We start from the raw sequence: 21,776 nt of genomic DNA, 5'->3' as shown, positions 1-21,776 counted from the left end.
GCAAATATTCAGTACAATTTATTTAGCAGTTATCTTTAATTTCTTTAGCAGTGTAGTTTTAGCATTTATTTAAAAGATAAATTGAAGGAAAATGAATAATGCCATGTGCACATTATGAGATGATGAATTTCACAACATTAGACAGCAAACGACACCATTACAAGATCAATTGATCATTTACTGTGATGAAATATAAGATTTGTTATGACAAGCATGGAAACCTTTCATTGGCAATAGAAAGTAAGAACACTTTCTTGGTTTCCTCTGACGAGCAGCACCGGAGGTCTAAGATTCCGCGACAAGACGTCAAGCCACGCAAGATAGAGAGTACTGGGACACACTCCTGTCCTCCCTACTGGCATTGTGCTGTCAGGAGACACAACAGAGGAGAGACATGAGCTTTGTTTTCAGTTCCTGATCAACTCTGATCACCTTACATGTCATTGTCTTCTCTGTAACCCAATAAAGCCAAACGTGTCATATTTGATACATATAGTTGAGACATTTTGCATCACTTTAAGTTAGGAGCTCAAAATTCTGTTAAACACTATAAGATACTGGTCTCTTACACCCTAGTGGATACCAAAGACCAAAGGATTACACCACACTAATTTTGATCTAACTATAAATAAACTATAAACTATAAATAAAATTGGTAATAAATGGTAAAAATAACAAAAACATTTTTTTTCCATCCATCCATTCAGCCATCTTGTACAGCTTATGTGGGGTCGCGGGGGCAGCAGCCTAAGCAGGGAAGAACAGAGTTCCCTCTCCCAAACCACATTTTCCAACTCTGCAGGGGGGGGGGGATCCCAAGGCGTTCCCAGGCCAGCAGAGAGATATAATCCCTCCAGCATGTCCTGGGTCTCCCCCAGGGTCTCCTCCCGGAGGGAGGTGCCCAGAACACCTCGCCAGGGAGGTGTCCAGGGGGCATCTTGACCAGATACCCGAGCCACCTCAACTGGCTCTTCTCGATGCAGAGGAGCAGCGGCTCTACTCTGAGCCCCTCCCGGATGACCGAGCTCCTCACCCTATCTCTAAGAGAGAGCCTGGCCACCTTCCGGAGGAAACTCATTTCAGCCACATGTTTATGAGATCTCGTTATTTCAGTCACGACCCACAGCTCATGACCATAGGTGGGGGTAGGAATATACACCAACCAGTAAATCAACAGCTTTGCATTCTGGTTCAGCTCCTTCTTCACCACAACAGACCAGCGCAGAGTCCGCATTACTGCAGATGCCACACCAATCCGTCTGTCGATCTCACGCTCCATCCTTCCCTTACTTGTGAACAAGACCCTGAGATATTTAAACTCCTCCACTTGAGGCAGGACCTCAATCCCAACCCGGAGAGGGCAATTCACCCAATTCCGGCTGAGGATCATGGTCTCAGATTTTGAGGTGCTGATTCTCATCCCAGCCGCTTCACACTCGGCAGCGAATCGTTCAAACGATAGCAGGAGATCTCGACCAGATGAAGCCAACAGGACCACGTCATCAACAATAAGCAGAGACCCAATCCTGAGGCCACCAAACCGGATCCCCTCAACACCTCGGCTGCACCTAGAAATTCTGTCCATTTAAGTTATAAACAGAATCGGAGATAAAGGGCAGCCTTGGCAGAGTCCAATGGTCGAACGCCTTCCCCAGGTCCACAAAGCACATGTAGACTGGTTGGGCAAACTCCAATGCCCCCTCCAGGACCCTAAAGAAGGTATAGAGCTGGTCCACTGTTCTGTGACCAGGACAACAACCACACTGCTTCTCTTCAGTCCGAGATTTGACTTTTTGAATCCTCTCCAGGACCCCTGATAGACCTTACCAGGGAGGCTGAGGAGTGTGATTCCCCTGTAATTGGAACACACCCTCTGGTCCCCCTTCTTTAAAAGGGGGACCACCACCCCAGTTTATTTTTTCAAATTTTTTTAAAGAGCCAAATAAAGACTTGAGTTAAAAAAAATTAGACTTTTCTCCCCAGTTGTTAACTTTAAAGGGATGACAACTAAACAAATATTTCACTCACGCAACAATAAGAGCCGCATCTCTGGAGTAATCTTGCAATACTTCATTGAGACGGACCTGCCGGAGAGACTGGAACACACACAGAGTGTTTTTAACAGAGAAAATTAAGAGGGGGGTGCAGGCATTTTAAATACAGTGGGGCTCCAAAGTTTGGGCACCCCTGGTAAAAATTTATTTTAATGTGCAAATAAGGAGCTTTAAAAAGATGGAAAATCTCGAAAAGGCATCAAAGTACAGTTTAGACATTCTTATAACATGTAAAAAAAAGTTACATCTTATTTCCATCATTTTAACCTTCAAAATAACAGAAAACAAAATATGGTGTCTGTAAAGGTTTGGGCACCCTGCAGAGTTAGTACCTTGTACGCCCCCAATTTGACAACAGAGACCTGACAGTGTCCTGGATTGTTTACAGTTAGTGTCTGGAAAGACCAGGTGATGTCAATCTCAAAGGTTTTAAATGCCCAGACTCATCTGACCTTACCTCAACAATCGGCACCATGGGTTCCTCTCAGCAGCTGTCAAGAACACTGAAACTGAAAATACTTGATGCTCACAAAGCAGGAGAAGGGTGTAAGAAAATAGCAAAGTGTTTTCAGATGCTAATATCATCTGTTCCGAATGTAATCAAGAAATGACGGTCATTGGGAACAGAGGAAGTTAAAGCAAGATCTGGAAGACCAAGAAAAATATCTGACAGAACAGCTCGCAGGATTGTAAGAAAAGCAAGTCTAAACCCACGTTTGACTGCACGATCCCTCCAGGAAGATCTGGCTAATACTTGAGTTATGGTACACTTTTCCACTATAAAGAGGTACTTGTACAAATATGGCCTTCATGGAAGAGTCATCAGAAGGAAACTTCTTTTTCGTCCTTACCACAAAAATCTGCATTTGAAGTTTGCAAAGGAACATATAAAACAAGCCTGGTGCATTTTGGAAACAAGTTCTGTGGATTGATGAAGTAAAATTGAACTTTTTGGCCGGAATGAGTACAGGTACGTTTGGAGAAGAAAGGGCACACAATTTAATAAAAAAAGAACCTCTATCCAAATGTTAAGCATGGGGGTGGATCAATTATGCTTTGGGGTTGTATGGCAGACAGTGGCACAGGGAACATGTCATGAGTAGAAGGAAAAATGGATTCAATGGGATTTGAGCAAATTTTGGATGCTAACCTAATGCCATCTGTGAAAAAACTGCTGTTAAAGAGAGGATGGCTTCTACAAATGGATAATGATCCTAAAAACACCTCAAATTCCAGGGTGGATTACATCAAGAGGCAGGAACTGAAGGTTTTGCCATGGCCTTCACAATCTCCTGACCTCAACATAACTGAAGTCTATGGATAGACCTTAAAAGAGCAGTGCGTCACAGATGGCCCAGAAATCTCAAAGATCTGGAAGACTTTTGCAAGGAAGAATGGGTGAAGATACCTCAAACAAGATTAGAAAGACTATTGGCTGGCTATAAAAAGTGTTTACAAGCTGTCATACTTGCCAAACGGGGGAATAGAAGGTACTAACTATGCAGGGTGCCCAAACTTTTGCAGAGGCCATTTTTTGTTTTCTGTTATTTTAAAAGTTAAAATGATGGAAATAAGATCAAACTTTTTTTTTGACATGTTATAAGAATGTCTAATCTGTAATTTGACACCTTTTGGAGATGTTCCATCTTTTGTTAGCTTCTTTTTGTCACATTAAAATAAATTTTTACCAGGGGTGCCCAAACTTTGGAACCCCACTGTATATGTCATCAGCTTGTGTCAAACCTTTGCTCTGTTCCTCTCAAATTCCTGGTCTGTGATCATCCAGGGCACCTCCTGCTGTCTCAGGGTGTCAGGGTCCGAGTCATGTTTGGAGTTGGGATCCAGCCTGAAGTTGCTGATTATGCTTTCAAACTGATGCACACTGGAATGCACACAGACATGCAGGATGTATGATTTATGAAAAAAAACATTTATTCTTTTTGTTTCAACACAGACAGTAAATAACTGTAGTAAACAACCCACAACACTATGTGATTTGATTTCACCCTATAACACTATGTGGTTTGATTTCACCCTATAACACAATGTGGTTTGATTTCACCCTATAACATTATGTGGTTTGATTACACCTTTCTTTCTTTTATTATTTTCTTTTTTCTTTCTTTAACTCTTTTTCTTTTCTTTTTTCTTTCCTTTATTCTTTCTTTCATATGTGTTTTTCTGTCTTGTTTTGTTTTATTCTCATACACATGCTCTGCTAAGCTTACTTTATGGGCTGAGGATTCTGGTAAACATCAGGAAGCACTTCAACATCTTGGAAACCAAGTCGAAACTTCTTGATCAGTGACAAAACCCTGGAAAGATAAAGTGAAACTGTAGGGCACAGTGAGGTTTGTGACATTTCTTTGTAGACACATATATGGAAACAAGAAGAAGAAATCACAACAGTTGAATCCTGCTATTCCTTATTGGGATCTTCAAGCAGGTGGAATTTAGATTATTATTTAATCAGATTTATTATTGAAGATAATACTAAATGACTGCTTCTAATACCAATTCTTAAATATGAAGTTTCAGGATCTCACAGCCAGTTTTTTGTTGTTGATTTACTTCAAGGCCCCCAACTTGACTCTTTAATTCACTCTCACAAATGAGTTAAAAAAACAAAACAAATGAGTCCAAAACTGTCAAGGTTTCTGTCAGTCCCAGATGAAAGGAAGAATGGACTCTGTGAATGAGCTCCTATTGATCAATGTCATGAACATGGCGGTTAGTGGTCAAATGATGAGTCACAAGTTAGAAATAAATTCTGACATGCGAGTGTGTTTGTCAGCTCATCACGGGCTGCTTCAAATTCTGCATCAGTTGTTGTGCACTGTCACATACTACATGGGATAAAACAATTATAAATTGTACCTGACGCTGTTCTCTATTCAGATGACATGAAGTTTTATTGTAGGAGAAAATGGCCAATTAAGTCTGACTTCAAGCCTGGTGGCTGGACAAAACTGCAGCTGGTGGCTAACAATGGCTACATCTATTAAGTTTATGAACCGATATGGATATATAGATCAGAAAAGTAAGTGACTGGACCACGACAGGGTAACACATAGAAACAAATGGTTGTCTTTTTCTGATGTTGCTTAAAAATGGCTAAATGTTTGTTTTTTATACAAATAATAGAAAAAAAAGGCTTTCAGGCAGAAAAAAAATACTGTGAAAAACAGGACAAATAAACAAAAAGTGAACACATAATAACAATAACAACAACAACAATAATAATGATCATAATAATAATAATAATTATTATTATTATTACTACTATAACATTTTCTTTTGCATGCTATTTATTAATTTTATTTAATTAAAATTTTGATTACAGTCAAAAAAGGCAAAAATACAAATAAATCTGTCCAAGAATTGCAGAAGGTTGGTATTTCTCATTGGCTTTTATTTAGGAGTTTTATGGAATATTCTTGTATTTAGTGTTTATACAACATCATAAAATATCACTAATAATAATAATAATAATAATAATAATAATAATAATAATAATAATAAAAATACTATACAGATATATAACAAATATACTTTGTTGATCCAAGACGGGAAATCTGCCCCCAACCGCATTACTGGGAGCAGTGGGATGCCAGGCACTGTGGTGACTGGGGAGCATCAAGAAAGCCCTTCATTGCCATTTTGGGGACTTGAATCTGAGTTCTGTACCCCCAAATTCACCTCTTTAACAGCTATGCCAAAATTATACATATGTACCCTTTATTTAGCATATAATATCCTAACCATATAAATAAATTCACAGTAAAAATTACAGAGTACTAATAGTATTATTCTTGGATTTAGCAGTTTAACTATTTTCTTTTGAAATAACCCGTTAAAGTTATGACAATTTTGACAATATATTATATTTCTTTAAAATAATGAGCATTTTATGTAGTTTTACAGTGACAGACAAATCACGCAGTTTTATGTTAGACTTGCAATCTATTTCAGTAGTCTATTGAAAAAAAATACAAGAACAGTAATATGGTAGTATATATTAATATAACAGTAATAATAATACTCAATGTTTTGCTGTCTTAACATTTTACAGTGTAATAACCATGTTTACAGCATACTTATGTTGCCTTTAAGTGCTCAAGAATTGTTTCTACTTTTCTGCTGCTGCTGTTTTCACTGGACAAATATCAGTCAGCTGACAACTTCACACTTTGAAACTACAAGCAAATAAAACAGACTCACTCTTCCTTTTGCTGTTCTTTCTTGTCTATCTCCCCTCCCACAAACACTCGGACCTTACACTTGGCCCAGCGCTTCCTGCGGGTCAGCAGGTACGGCAGCAGTAGCGTCAAACCTGGAGAACACACCAGATGATGCTACAGTTCTTATGACAGAAAAGCAAGCAACTGATGGACATAGTACTGTAGTATAGTATATATAGCATAGTATCTTTAGGATAACATAGTATAGTATAGTATATATAGCATAGTATCTTTAGGATAACATAGTATAGTATAGTATAGTATAGTATAGTATAGTATAGTATAGTATAGTATAGTAGATGTATAGTACAGTATCACACCTCCGTCGTCAGACAGCCAGTACACATCAATGGTCTTCTTTCCTTGTTTTTTCTGAAAAACTGTACAAGGCTGCACAGGATCAGCCACAACAGCAACAGAAGCTGCAAACGAATCAGATACAAATACGTTTTTTTTATGGACGGTAACAAAAGAAAAATGATTTTAAATTGTGTCACGACTGGATAATACATATACTGTACATACATGTAGTGCTTGTTCGAATGCATGAATTGGCAGAGATGGTTTCAGCACTGTTTGACTCCCCATCAAAGCCTTGATTAACTGAAATAAAAAAAAAAGCATGGTGTGTACGTGGGTTCGGTTGCCTCAATCACTTAAATGATGATAAATGTGGACCTAGCTTCCCTCCCATGCCCCTTGTGAATGCTAAACTATCTGAGATCCAAAGCAGTGGCCGCAGCTGTCAAGAATTTATTGATGAAGTTGAATGAATTTAGTTGCACACTGCAGTAATATGAATGCAGGCTCTCACCATGTGACTGAGATAGACGAGACACATCCAACCCCTCTCTCATCCTCAGTATGCACACGCCATACTGTAGGTCGAATGCATCACTACAGTGCATACCAGAAAAACAAAAGTTTGGACATTGAATGACCTTATCTGCAAAAATGATGTTTCATATTCTTTAATTAATGCTTATTTAGATGCTTACAAATCAATATTCCCATTGTACTCACTGCAGGATTCCTATGTAGTTGTGTGCAGCCTGAGGCGAATCACTGTGCCAGTTTGTCTTGAAACCCATCAGCAGAACATTTGGCTTTATACGACCCAAACCTGCCCCCTGGTGAACAGTTAGAAACATGAGCGGAGGTCCAAGTGTCGGACTAGTGCGCCTGCTTTGAAAGAGCTAGCAATCCTGTCTCTGGCTTTACCAGTCACATGAAAAAGCTGCTGATTTATCAGCTGAGAAGTTCACGAAGGATAAACACTCAAACATACAGAGTGCAAAAATCCAGAGAGATTTTAAACAGATAACTCAAAGATGATTAGTTCTGAAGGGAGTTAAAATAAGTAAAGATTTATTCAAACGGTTACAAAAACAGGCAACATAGAAAACACATATTGTATTTATTAAATATTATATGATACAGTTGTTGTTGCAGTATTAATATTATTGACTCGAGTTATTCAAGCCTTTCCGGAGCTGTTATGTTGGATTGCAGAGCTGTATTTAGTCTCACAGTGATGAGATGGATGATAAGAAATGCTGCAATATAACCAGGTGCTCAGTGTTGTTTCAGTGAGACTTACTGGTGTATGGAAAATTATTTACATTTAGATACAAACAATGAACAGACAATTTATTCACATGAGCTGCTGTACTTCCCAATGAATTTATGACATTTTATTGTGTTGTTTTTTTATTTTTTATACACAAATGACACATACCTTCATGGTTAGATATCTGCTTTACAGTTTTCATGTGTCTGTGGAGGAGTGATGTACTATTTGTTTAACAAGATTTACCCTATAATTCCATAATAAAAAGAAGTTTTCTTGGCATTATGTCAGATACAGTAATAACTGGACTGAAACCATGGTTTTATAGTGGATGGAATATTCTTGGAATCCTTTACAAAGTTGTTATCTTGAACCAAACTTGCTCTTTGGGGGTTAACTCAGCTTTAACTGAGTGTATCTGTCTGAGGCTGGAAAATAAAGGTTATTTTGCAACATTGATAAAAAAAAAAAGTGTTTGAGATAAGTCTCTAACCTGTAGCAGCATGTTAACTCCAGATCGCATCTCTGAAGCCACCACTCCTCTGTAAAAAGAGCTGATTTTCCGTTGGTTCAACCAGGACACATGGCTCTCACTGCCCGCCTTGCTTGCTGCTGACGAAGAACCAGCCTGAGACACGCAGGAAAGAAAAGAAGATTCTTATGGTAGAAAACACAAACTTTTCATTAGTGTATTTTCAGCTGTACTCACAGTGACCACATTTCCGCACATCATGAGACTGAGACTCTTTGTGAAGCAGTTGACAAGATCCACAAGAGCTGGACGACTACTGGGAGGACCTGATAGGACCAAACACTGGGGTCTGACAGAATCAGACAGACAGAAATCAGTTTTTGTCAAAACTCCTGCAGATTTGAAAGGTAAGGGATATTTTTTAACCTTGTGCACTATATCAGAGTTGAGAATCTGAGTGCTTAAAGATGACAAATAAATTCACAAAAGCTCCAGTGCTGAACATGAAAATTACTGGATGCAGCTGTAACGGAAACTGTGGTTTTTCTGTGGCTGTTTTGCTTTTGTGTGCGGATGACAGTAAAACAAACCCACACACTTAGAGTAAGACTATGACCTCCACTTAGTCAGCGTATTGTTCTGTTCTTGAAAAAACATTTTCCTCAACCTCCTCTATCTATCTATCTATCTATCTATCTATCTATCTATCTATCTATCTATCTATCTATCTATCTATCTATCTATCTATCCATCCATCCATCCATCCATCCATCCATCCATCCATCCATCCATCCATCTGTGTGTGTGATCCATAGATTGCAGACAAAGCCCAACTCCCACTAACCTGTAGTTCTTGATGTGGTCTTCCACCAGGTTGAGACTTACACAGTGGTTCAAAGCCATGTTGTAGGAGCTAGCCTGCACCGATGAGCCCCAGTTCACAGCTAAGCACAGAAAAGTACTAATATAAGCCACTTTAAGGCTCTGAGCTCCTTGTAGCATATTCCATCTGAGTGAAGGGGGTTACCTGGTTTCTTGTAGAGTGTATAACCCAGAAAGAATATAACGACACCGATTGCTATGAGGGCCGCCCACCACGTCAGCAGGAACATGATCACCAAACAGATTACAGAACACAGCAGAGACAGCCACTTACTGAAGAACCTGAACGATGGACGCCAACCTGCAGACAGACACACACAGGTTATAATACACAGACAAAAAACAAGTTACACACAATGTGTGTGAGAAAAATACAGTGGTGACAGTTGGTAATGAGTGATCACAAGATTCACAACTTCCAGGTCACGTAAACAGCATTGATGAATATATGACACGATAACGGTGTACCACACAAACTTTAATACTCCAAACAGCTTCCAGTTTGAGGTGAACACATAGTTAAAGATGGATCAATCATTAATGTCATCTCATTTTCACAACGATGTCCATTAAGGCTTCTTGTGTCACATTTTAATGATGTACCTGGTGAGTTGGTGATGGAGGCATGGAAGCAACTGAAGTTGATCAAAGCGTAGGAGCACAGGTAGAAGTTGGAAATGATAGGAGCAATGGTGTTCAGCTCAGCTGGCAGAGGGGTAAAACAAAAATTATTATCATATATCCAAATCTTTGGCAAGCAACTGATTTCCTGTGAGACAAACACGGGTTTCCTGTTACAGCTTTACAATGAAAAATACTCAATGTTTTGCTGTCCTAATGCTGTCAAGGTGGCGCAGCAAAAGAAAAAAAATGCTAAAAAATAAAAAAATACAACAATCAAATCATAATTCACTAGTAATATTAAAATATTAGCTAAACACACACACATACTTTATGACTTTTATTCCATACATAAGAAAGCTGCTGCTTTGTTGCTTCATATTTAGGGATGTTCTGGATTTTTTCATATCCATTCAGACTGTAATTGCTCATTTTTTCTCTTTCTGAAGACCTAGAGAAGTAATATGCAAAAGAATATAAGGATGAAAAAATGAAGAATTACTGAGATATAAAAAAAAAAAAAAAGATATGTAGTGATAATTAAAAGATGGTACTTGCATGCAAAAAATAGACTAGTCAGCTTTAAACAGGACTGGTATTTTTAACATTTTGTTCTGTTCTTTGCTTCTTCACTATGAGTGTGTTCATTCAGATAGCTTATCTAAAATTCTGTTTAACATGCCAGCTTAGCTGTCCCACTGTACTAAGCAGTCATTCACCTGGGTTTTTAACAAGTTTTGTTGATGTATTTGATCAGAGATCAGCTCAAACACTATTCACCAATGATTCACACCTCACCAATGATAATGAAGCAGGCAGCTATGATGTATGTCAGCAGGTAGGCTCTGAGAGGTTCATGGTTTTTGCCATAACCTTTGCCAAAGAAGCCAATGAGAGGATAGATTTGGTCCTTACAGAGACACTGTCAAGAATACGTGACAGCAGAGACAGAAGAAAAATAAGATATGCAAGAAAAACTTGGTTAAATCTTTCCTGAGTGAAAACACAATAAATGCTTGAAAGAATGTATGTGTATACTTGGAAGACTTTGGGAGCAGACACCAGGCAGGCCAAAGCAGAGGACAGAGTGGCTCCAAATATCCCAGCAGTGATGAGTGGGCTGAAGGCTGATACCATGCTCAGCGTCTGCACACAGAAAGATGTTTCCTTTTTAGGCTCATTTTTACCACAGTACAGAAATCTGCTTTAAACCTGTTATTGATGAATGTGAAGAAGACTGAATGCCGAACTTAAAGAAGGAATGTCAACTAGCAGCGTTGTGATTCCAAGCTCTACAACTTTGTGCTCTGGTTCCCCCTAGTGGCAATAAAAAGCAACTGCTATTGAAGATATAATGGACTTCAACAGCAAAAGTGTTTCTGATGATATTGTTATTGATGTTATATTTTGAAATGTACACTGTTCTGTACTGTTCTGCCATAAAGTTATGTTGACAATTGCCTGCAGCTTATCAGACAGTATAATCTTCCTGCATATGTAGAAACAGATCCCATCAGCAGTGAGTCGATGGAACAGATTATCGCTACAGGCAGATGTACTCATTTCCCTCCCAATGTTTCATTTCTGTCACTACCATTGAGGGCAAAACAAACCAGGAAGGAAATGGTGGTTATGCATGAATCAAATGTGCACTTATACTTTTACATATTGTGACATAGAGATAGATATGGAGCTGGAGCTTGTGTTGACCTGATAGTAGTTACTGATGCCATAGGTGCAGGTCCCATTAGTGATACACTCCGTGAAGTCCCAACCATACTGACAAGCTAAACCGACACAGCTATTGAGGGGAGTCGAGGAAGACAGGGTGTCGTTTAACAAGCCAGACGCATCTCGCACCACACAGGATCCTGGAGAAACACAAAGAAATCCATTGTGAAGACAAAGTTATCATATATGCAGTATTTCTCTCTCTCTCTCTCTCTCTCTCTCTCTCTCTCTCTCTCTCTCTGTGTCTCTTTCTCAATCCGAGCTGTGCAAGAAGGTTTTCTGTGTTTGTCAACGTAGCGTCTAGAGCATGGAGGAAAGGTTAATTTCCTGTGCTGAAATACAGAATAGGGAGGTGTGATGTCACATGAGAATAATAGCAGTGGACAATATTGTATTTGCTTGGTTTGTATCAAGGTCTGAAGTGTTGTTTGTTTTACAGTTTTTAAATTCCACATTTAAGTGGAATGACTGGGAATACAGCTAAACACATGGCAGGATATCTGAAAAGGATATTTACTCATATTTACATGTAAATCTATACTTAACAGCTTGAAAAGATTTAAATATTCAACTTATGTTGGATATAACCTCATCACCATGTAAGGTTGTAAATCAAGATTTAATCCTTTCATGTCACATGTCTGAAGAACATTCTTTGGTACTGATTGACAGAAAGTGATGTGAACATTACCAATGGTTGCGCTGATGATGATGTAGGACAATGTAGTGAAGAATATTGCCATCAGCGTCCCACGAGGGATAGCTACAGTTGGATTCTGGGAAGGAGTGGACATAAAAGGTTAACGTAAGGCACTACAGTCACGTAACAGTTTCAGAATGCATCCTGCATATCAATAAACATACACTGTATTAATAAAAAAGTCCAAGAAAAAGAACCAAGCAAACCTTTAGATCTCCAGAGATGTTGGCTCCTGCCAGAATGCCTGTGGCAGAGGGGAAGAAAATGGAGAACATGCCAAAGAAACTGCCCTCCGGCCCTCGCCAGTTAGGCACGAAATTGGCAGCAAAGATCCCAGCTGTTAAAGAGACAGCAGTCAGTTTACTGGAAAGCACTGGCAAGGACACTCGTAAGCAATCAGCTGAGATCCATGAATCACTTTTTCAAGGAAAGCCATATGACCACCATACGAGTAAAGCTTTTCAGGGACACTCAAGATCCAGTGGAAATTATGTTCGTGATTTGCTGAGTAAGTTATGTTAGTATGAGTGAAAAATTACATTTGTAGCTGAAGAAACCCTTGGCTTGTTTCTCTTGTGAAGCCGGCATGATTGTTCCCACAATGTAACTGGCAAATGACAGCATGATGACCAGGAAGAACAGAACCTGGGCCTGTGAAAGATGTAATTCGCTTTAAATATTCGGATGTAGACACATGTTTTGCCCAGTCTATGTTCTATACTGGGTATCCTCAGTCCTGGTTCTCGAGGGCTGGTGTCCTGCAGGTTTTCCAAGTGTCTCTACTGGAACACACCTGACTCAGGCTCAGACAGGCTCTGCACATGCCTACTAAATACACATTGATTTGAATCAGGTGTGTTGCAGGACAGCGGCCCTCAAGGACCAGGAATGAGGATCCCTGTTCTATACCATACTTGATATATTCATCTTTTGTTTGTTTGTTTGTTTTTTCTACATAGAATATAATATTTTCATTAATTGCACAAACAGAGACCTAACAATGACCTAGCCCACTGTGTAAGTTAAGTTGGAAGCTCAAACACTTCTCATTAAATGCAGTTTACCATCTAGTATCAAGCTCACCTTTGACTCCCATGCCATTCCAGCCATTGAAATTGCCAGTAGCAACGTGACAGTGAGGATACCAATGATGCGGATGTCATTGGTCCGGTCCACCATGACAGCCCCATGTTCCTGAGGTTGGGGTTTAACGTTACATTTAAGATCCACTGTTTACTGCACATCTGCAAAACTGTAAAACCCGTTGCACATGCATGAACAGAAACCACACTTCTCACTTTCATCAGGTCTGTGACAGTCTCAGCAAAGCCCACGGTGTGCATGGCAACAGCTACAGCATTGGCAAAGGCAAAGATCAGGCCGATGGAGCCACCCAGTTCTGGACCGAGGCTGCGACTGATCAGGAAGTAGGTCCCACCTGAGAGTAGATGGTGATCATGAACTTAGGACTAGTTTATTGTGAAAAGTACAATAGCTTTGCTGAATAGTGTCACTAAATGAACAAACCTCCTTTGACTTTGCCATTGGTAGCTATAGCTGAAGTTGAGAGACCAGTGATCCCAGTTATACAAGAGGACAACAGAATAATCACCCAGGTCATACCTGACAGAAGGATGAAAACAGTCTAAATATTTTAGACATACTTCATGTTTTATAGTCAATCAAACCCCATGAAACTATTGTGAAGGACAGTTTTGCTGGACGTACCTATACCAGCTTGAGCTGTGATCCAAGGCAGCCTCAGGTACAAAATAACTCCCCAGATGTTTAACATGCAGCGGATCTACAAAGCAAACACACATACAAATAAACTCAGACTGGATTTGAGGTTTATCAGCATTATGATTTTATTTAAGGGGGGGTTGTTGAAAGTTTTAACTGGTAACCATCTCAGCTCATGTTTTGCCAGGACCATGCCATCCATCCATCCATTTCCTGACTGCTCAGTTCAATATAAAGGTCACACGGAAGCTGGAGCCTATCATGGAGCCAATTATGGGGCAAAAGGCGGGGCAGGGTACACCCTGGACAGACTGCCAGTCCTTCATACGCAAAATACAATACTTTTTAAAAAAATTTCTTTTATTAAGAAGTATTATTAAGAAAATTATATATAATGACAAATAAAAACATATTCATGTATTACTGTCATAATCCTTCCAGTTATAACTCATTAATCTTTTGCCATCTCTTTGCCAAGCAACAATGTACATTTAAATGTTCTCTACATTTAGTCTTTGATTAAAACAAAGTGGTATTCTCAGAAATCCAAACCTTATCAAGATTTTTTTATTGTTCCTTTATTGCCATTTTATTGAAGACAGATAAGAAAGTGCACTTGCTGTAATAAAGATTTTATTTCTCGAAGTTAAATCACAGGAAAATTCTAAATAAATAAATTCATTATAAATCAGTATATTATTAATCTTTCTTACATTTTAATAATATCCTCATTTAAAAATGTCCCACAAAGCTCACACATTGTCCAAACGCCCTGCCGTACCTACCATGACTCCTTGCACCCATCCAAAGCGAGTAGGTTCAGATGGCGGCTCTGATTGCTCATCCACCTCTTCCTCAGAGCTGTCTTCTCCAGCTGTCATCTCCTCGTACAGGGGAGGTCTGAAATCATCCTGGTTGAGCCAAACCAAGAGAAGACAGTTATACTGACATGGCCTGAAAACATGACAACTTTGCAGCATATTTGCAGAATATTTCTTTGGATGCACCTCCTTCAAGTGATAAGCAATTATGTTAATTCCTTTAATTAATTTATAATTTAAATTAAATTAGCAACAAGAAGATAATGACTATTTAGTGTTTTTTGATGAGTAGTTAAAAATATATATAATTAGTTTAACAAATATGCAGAGAAACAGGCTTATTAGAATTTCATGTATTTTAAGATTGCTTTGTAAATTGGTATTCTTATTCAGAAAATGTTCAGAAAAAAGTTATTTATTCCTTTTGATTCCAACAAATGGAGCAATTATTGGAATTACGGACATGCAAACCATAAGCTGAAGCCTGTTTCATGCATCACAGGGTGAACATATACACATAAATACAACCATACAAGAGCTGGTAAATAGCAATGATTCCTCACCTCAGGGTTGCCATGCAACTCAAACAGAGATGGTCGGAGGCGCCTCCGTCGGCCCCACACTTCAGTGTTGGCATAGAAGTCATAGCGTGGTGGAGCATCCACAGTCTCGTAGCCAGTTAAAGCACCAGGTGTTTGGGATGTTACACCGCTGCCGCTACCATAGCACTGGTAATATCCAGACTCATCAACTCCACCAGAAGTTGTCTTCCCATTGGCAGCTGAGAGTGGAAGGTTGGATTTGTAGGCAGCCATGTGATTATCATCACTGACTACTGGCAGCTCCATTCAGAATGTTAGAATAAAGATTTTAGCCACAAATGTATCCTAAAAAGGGAGCTGTATCAGTGAAAGAAAGATATAGATATGTGTCCCTTCAGCTACAGCAGAGAGAAACTGAGGGATGGAGCTGTGGTTTCAGGCGAATGAGAGAGACTTTATTGGGTGTGTCGTCTTTAAATGTGACCTTAGCAATGCCGGAAGAGCCTGGGGCCATATAAGATGTTCACTACTTCAGTACACAATCAAACAGGACTCATTACAAGAATGATTAAGCCCGACATGGACAAATTCATGTTGCAAAGAGATAATTTTGGACGGTGTTGGGACAGGAAATTTACAATTTTCTTAGCTCAGAAGAAAGATATCATAACTATATTACTTTCCGGTTTTGGTTATGTAATTGTATTTGTAAATGATTAAAGTCCTGAAAGGCTTTTTCTTTTGGGGGGGGGGGGTGTTGTCTGAATGTTGTAAATAGCGCCATTACACACCCTGATTAACCTGCACAATAACCTTGTATTTCACTTCTCAGAGCAGTTAGCAGAGCATGAAGGAGATTACAACAACACTCCTCCAAGTTTGTTATTATAAGTGAATATTTACATGTTTTAACATGTGGTGAAATGAGCAGATTAGACAGGAGATAACCTTTAACGATATAGTAGTGTGCAATATGTTTTTTAAATGAACAGGCATTAATATCATAATTAAATAACAAAGCCTGCTGCAAACTCTGATCAAATTAGTTTTTGTAGAACTTTTGACAAATTAAAACAATGAGTAAAATTAGTCAGTGCTACGATACAGACAGGAGTCAGAGGTACACTATCAATTTGTTCATAATGTCAGTTCATGTAATCAAACAAACATTTGCCAAGAAGAAGAAGAAGAATGCCTTCATTGACTAAAACATGGGCTAAAGCAGGGGTGCCCAAAGTCTGTCCCTGAGGGCTGCTGTCCTGTAACCTGTCGGTTTTCAAGGTATCCCTGTTCCCACACACCCGGCGTGCATTAAATGGATCCAATGGATCCTGATTAGTTTGAATCAGGTGTGTTGGAACAGGGATACATGGAAAACCTGCAGGATTGTGGCCCTGGAGGAATGGAGCTGGGCACCCCTACACCATTAAGACCAGTACTTACAATTTGCCCTAAAACAGTTTATAGTAAAGTTTAAAGAAGACTGAATTGAGAACTTGTATAACAGTTCTCAATTCAGCTACATAATGCATTACATAACTAGGCAGACCAATTTATCCTCTAGGAGTACTGAAATAATGCATTTAGAGGGTATTTTATGGTTTTGCATTCATATAAATATCAATGTCCAGCTTAATTTCAGAAACTGAGCTCCATTGACATTTTTCTCTCCAGTGTTTCCTGTCCAGCATCATGGCTGGCTGGCATCTTTTACTAAACAAATTTGCCAAGAGGAGCCTTTTGGATATAAGGTTTCCCTTGAATCTTAAAAGTTATTCTTCATTATCATTTTATGGGACTTTTTTTACATTTATTTTTGGCCAGATTTACACATAACCACTACATAAGTTTTGTGTGCAACTGGACCCCCTCCAAGGATCAGAAGCAGTCTAAGAGGCTCAAAGCACTGGGCAACCAGCATAACCAGACCAGAGAACCAACTTCCACACAGACAAACTGCATATAACAACAAATATAATATTAGAAATATAATAGAAATATAATACAATATATAATATTTCTAAATATGAAACATAACAATGTTTTCAGTAGTTTGCTTTTTTTATTTATTTGGTTGATTTGACCGGGATTTTGTACATTGATATTGCTGTAAATGTACCAGAATTAGCCAAATGGCTATTTTACATCTGCATGTTTAAGAATATGTTTAAACTTTATGCAAAATTATTGACCTTTTGCCAAATTTCTGTTTTCACACAGAACTGGATGACTGATGAAATTATTCCAGGATGTTCCTGCTCACTCTGAGCTGATGGCGCAATAAATCAACCACTTAACCTGCCAACATTCACTCTTAAAGTTTTGATCAGCTGCTGCCGTAACTTTTCCACATCTGATAAAGTCACTTCAGACCTGAACCGTTCAAGTCCTCATACACAGAAAACATGATGCAGAAAGTCAGAGGAAGACTGGTCAGGTTTATTGACTGCCAATATAGTTTAAACAATGTCCTTGATAACACTCAAAGACACATTTCTCAGAGAAAGGTGTCGACCTGCTACTGTGAACTGTTTTTTCTGTCTTCAGATATTGATAATGATTAAACTCAACTGTTTCCCCTGCAGCTCTGTGAGCCTTCCAGTTCAAAACATTGTTTTGTTTTGCCTTTTCTGTTTTTAAGAAAGAACTATTCATGTTCAACCAACTTTGTGCAAGTTTTAGAAAACTGATGCTTCCATCCATGTACAACTAAAATATAACAATTTATCTAATTTCGCTTTAATTAATACAGACTTCTTAGTTTAGTCATTTACAGCAATGCCTCACTAAAACACACACACACACACACACACACACACACACACACACACACACACACCTCTTTGCATTTAATCACAATATTAAAGCAAAGCCTTCTGGGTAAAGGTTTACACAAACCCACACTTTTTACTCAATGTACTGGGAAAAGTCAAGGTCATTAGATGCTTATGTTAGCGCAACAGGAAGGGGACCTTTAATATTTAAACAATTAAGAACTGTTTCATTCTCACATCTGATGTTTGATTGGGCTGAGATTGCAATACATGTTGAAGTCATACGACCGGAATTATTTGGATGTTTATTTATTATTTATTTGTGTTATTTTCAGGAGGAGGTCACCTGATGGGTTTCCATAAGTAGCAAACAGGACAAAAGACAATAAACTTTGGCTATATTTAAGTTCTAACAGGCTTTGAGAAGCATTAAACATTAGTTGTGTGTTATATAGTTTAAAACTAATTTAGTATAGTTAAATTTCAAACCATGACAGTTATTTAAATCAAGCAAATAAAATGTTACACATACAGTAAATATATATACTCTATATGCATCATACAGAATACTATATGCATTTCTCAACAGATAACCATGATCTGCTAGCTAACCATTAACAATATCTCCCCCTATAGTAATTTCCTACTTTCTTTTCCTAAACTTTGTTGGAAAGCATTAGATGTAGAAAAGATAGACAAAGAAATTCTTAATTACTGGGGAAATACAACATTAATGTGACAGAACTCTGACTACACACACAGCAAGCTATAATGTAGATTTGCATCATTTACTGAAACTAGAGCTGTTCAGTAAATGAACCCCCAAACTGCTTTTGTAAGCTCTCATTAAGAATATCTCACATATAAATCACATCAGTCCGAAAATAAATAATAAAATCCATTGTTTTGTTCTATTATTATTAATGAGAAATACTGCAGTTAAGAATTAAAAGACAAAAAAAAGCATAAAAGTTAAATGCATTGTTAGAGACTGCTCTCACATACCCAATATCCTCATATTTATCCACATGAATTCAAATCAGGAAGTCATACATACTCACTCATCTCCTTCAGAGAAGATGTTCCAGGTTTTCCTTTGCTGAAGGACTGAAGCTCCTTTCCTTGGTAGTTTAGAAAATTCCAGCTGCTCTTATTGTTTCTGTTTATCATATATGTCCAGGTCTTTGAGTCAGAAACCTTCCTCAGATGAAGAAATATGGATATAGTTTAACTTTTTTTTGTCAGTTGAGCAGTATTTTACAGTAATGTGGACAGTAAAGCATGGAAAATGTAAATTTCAATGGATTGTGGGAAAATACAAGCTCCCTAATAATTTTTCCATGGTGTAAATCAAACTAGAAATACCAACAAAGAACAGGCTAGTGACAAGATATTTCTTTGTCGCTTCCGTAAGAAGGTAATGTGTTTTAAAAAAAAGACATTTTAGTACAAAGAAATTATAAAAAAGGTTATTGTCATATTTCTGTTATTATGGTATGTAAAACTATAGAGATTTTTAAACATTTATTCTTTCTTGCATTGTAATTTTATGAAATGTGCAATGCTAGCTGGAAGTTTTAAAAACGTCATCTGAAATGAAGGTGGCTTTTGTGTGGGTTCTCTCTGGGTACTCCAGCTTTTTCCCACCATCCATAGACATGCATGCTGGGTTAACTGGTTACTTTAAATTCTCCCTAGAAGTGTGTGAGTATGAATGGTTGTTGTCTCTGTCTTGGTCCTGGATGGCCACGGTGTACCCTGCCTCTTGCCCAATAATTGCTGGGATAGGTTCCAGCTTTGCCGCGACCTTGTCTTGGACTAAGTGATTAAGAAAAAGGAATAGATGGATGAATGTGACAAAAGTGCTGATGAGTAGACTGTTAGAAAAGAGCTGTTAAAAATTATACAATATTACCTTTTAGTAAAAAATGGGAATATTTAAATATAAAATACAAGTTCTCTTTATAACTTTGAGCAAAAACCTTAGAAGAAGACAGAGTTAAAAAAAAAATTATAATAATAATGTGTATTACACAAACATTCACCGATACTGAAAAAGACAACTACAATGTAAACTAAATAACATTTATGTCACAAATACTCGTGTTGCTTTCATTAGAACAAGGGTTAAATAGATTGAAAAGGACAGAGAAAAGTTCTGTGTTTTTCTTTTGCAGACAGGAGAAAAGGTGGAAGGAAAAAAACACTATCAAACCCCTAATCACTGATGACATAGTGTACAGACCAAAGTTTCATTGCAACACAAATGAGCCGCTTTTATCAAAACATTTATGGCTCACTCTTTTCAGTTCATGACTGCAACCTCATGTTGGGTCAAATCAAAGACTTCATTCCAGAAACCACTGAAGATTTCAGAGAAGACTGTGATAAAACATCCTTCTTGAAGAGCTGGACAATGCTATCATGCGCTATAAAGTTGATAGATCTCCAAGTATGGACAGCTTAACTACCAAGTTTTACAGGCATTTCTGGGAATGTCTTACACATTTCCCATTTCAGGTCTTTAAAGAGAAATCTGTTACACTTGTTTCCAGAAAGTATAAAACAGACTATCATACTTCGTGTACCAAAACAGGGATCTATAGACACTAACATCAGGGACCAAACAATATTTGACACATAGATTCATATAATAAATTAAAATATCATGAAATCTGCATCAATGGTTTCTGTATTGTCTGGTTTGAAACGCTGTAGATGGGCAAAGAGGGAATTAGATCAAAAAGTGCTATTTACATACAACAACAAAGGTCAGTGGCCTGTGCTACAAAACTGGATTTTCTTTATCTGGGTAACTTCAGGGTTAACCCTGGTTTTTCCCGGGGTTAACACTGGTTCCACACTGGTTCACATCTTGCCAAGATAAATCGTCGTGGTAACTTACGCTAACCTCCTCCGGAGCAAGTTATGTTCTGGATAAGAGATCAATCAAGTTCAAGCATAATAAAGCAGAACCTCCTGCCAATTAGTTCTATTGGAAAATAGCCTGACAACTGTTAAAACGTCCCGCTGATGGTGATGCGGTGTGGTGTGAGAGGAGTGTATGTGAGAAAAATAACTTTTAGGGATAGATGACATCCTTTTGACAAAGACATATAGCCTTGTTGCTAACTGTTGAAAGTTCCCAAGTCCATTTACTGCCCCTAGGGCTGCATCACAAATAATGAGGTTAATAATAATAGTCCCACTAACTGTATATCCATGAAGTAATGAAACACACAACTACTCATGCTGTCACGGTGAGGATTAAATATTTAACACAAAATGGGCTCACATGTTCTGTTTATTTTGCAGCACACAATATTACTGAGGTAAGCAGCACACTTCAATCTGAACTGCATCATTTTCTTGGCTGAATGGTTGAAAATAGGCTATTTTTGAATAAATGTAGCCCAGGTGAAGAAAGCTCTTAAAGTGGAACTATTATGTGCATTTCAGGCTAATTTATTTTTATTTCTGAGACCAGAAGGGCTGGGATTGATCGAGTTATTGTCACAAATCACTTTATTTACTTCAGACCGACCCTCTCCGTAGGCTGTCAGATCAGCCTGTGGGCAAAACGAGTGGATTGAGACTCTTCCGCATTAAGCCCCGCCTCCCGCCA

General features: G+C 38.3%; 1 protein-coding gene across 1 annotated transcript; it reads right to left on the bottom strand.

Annotated features, from left to right (window-relative positions):
* Positions 1-224: 224 nt before the first annotated feature.
* On the bottom strand, positions 225-15,650 carry slc12a3 (solute carrier family 12 member 3; the record flags this gene model as incomplete). Its single annotated transcript, XM_079256254.1, has 26 exons — positions 225-366; positions 2,029-2,096; positions 3,798-3,936; positions 4,283-4,369; positions 6,276-6,387; positions 6,616-6,717; positions 6,821-6,898; positions 7,110-7,192; positions 7,319-7,425; positions 8,359-8,493; positions 8,575-8,686; positions 9,182-9,281; positions 9,365-9,520; positions 9,823-9,924; positions 10,639-10,762; positions 10,879-10,986; positions 11,551-11,711; positions 12,263-12,347; positions 12,478-12,608; positions 12,811-12,922; positions 13,355-13,465; positions 13,570-13,709; positions 13,799-13,894; positions 14,000-14,075; positions 14,800-14,925; positions 15,399-15,650. The coding sequence occupies 26 exons, from the start codon at positions 15,648-15,650 to the stop codon at positions 225-227; spliced, it is 3,045 nt and encodes a 1,014-aa protein (XP_079112380.1).
* Positions 15,651-21,776: the final 6,126 nt, after the last annotated feature.

The sequence above is a fragment of the Telmatherina bonti genome (genome assembly GCF_933228915.1).
Source record: "Telmatherina bonti genome assembly, chromosome: 2".
Taxonomy (NCBI): Eukaryota; Metazoa; Chordata; class Actinopteri; order Atheriniformes; family Telmatherinidae; genus Telmatherina; species Telmatherina bonti.
Note: the sequence above shows the minus strand (reverse complement) of the source record. Positions and strands in the feature narration are given on the sequence as shown.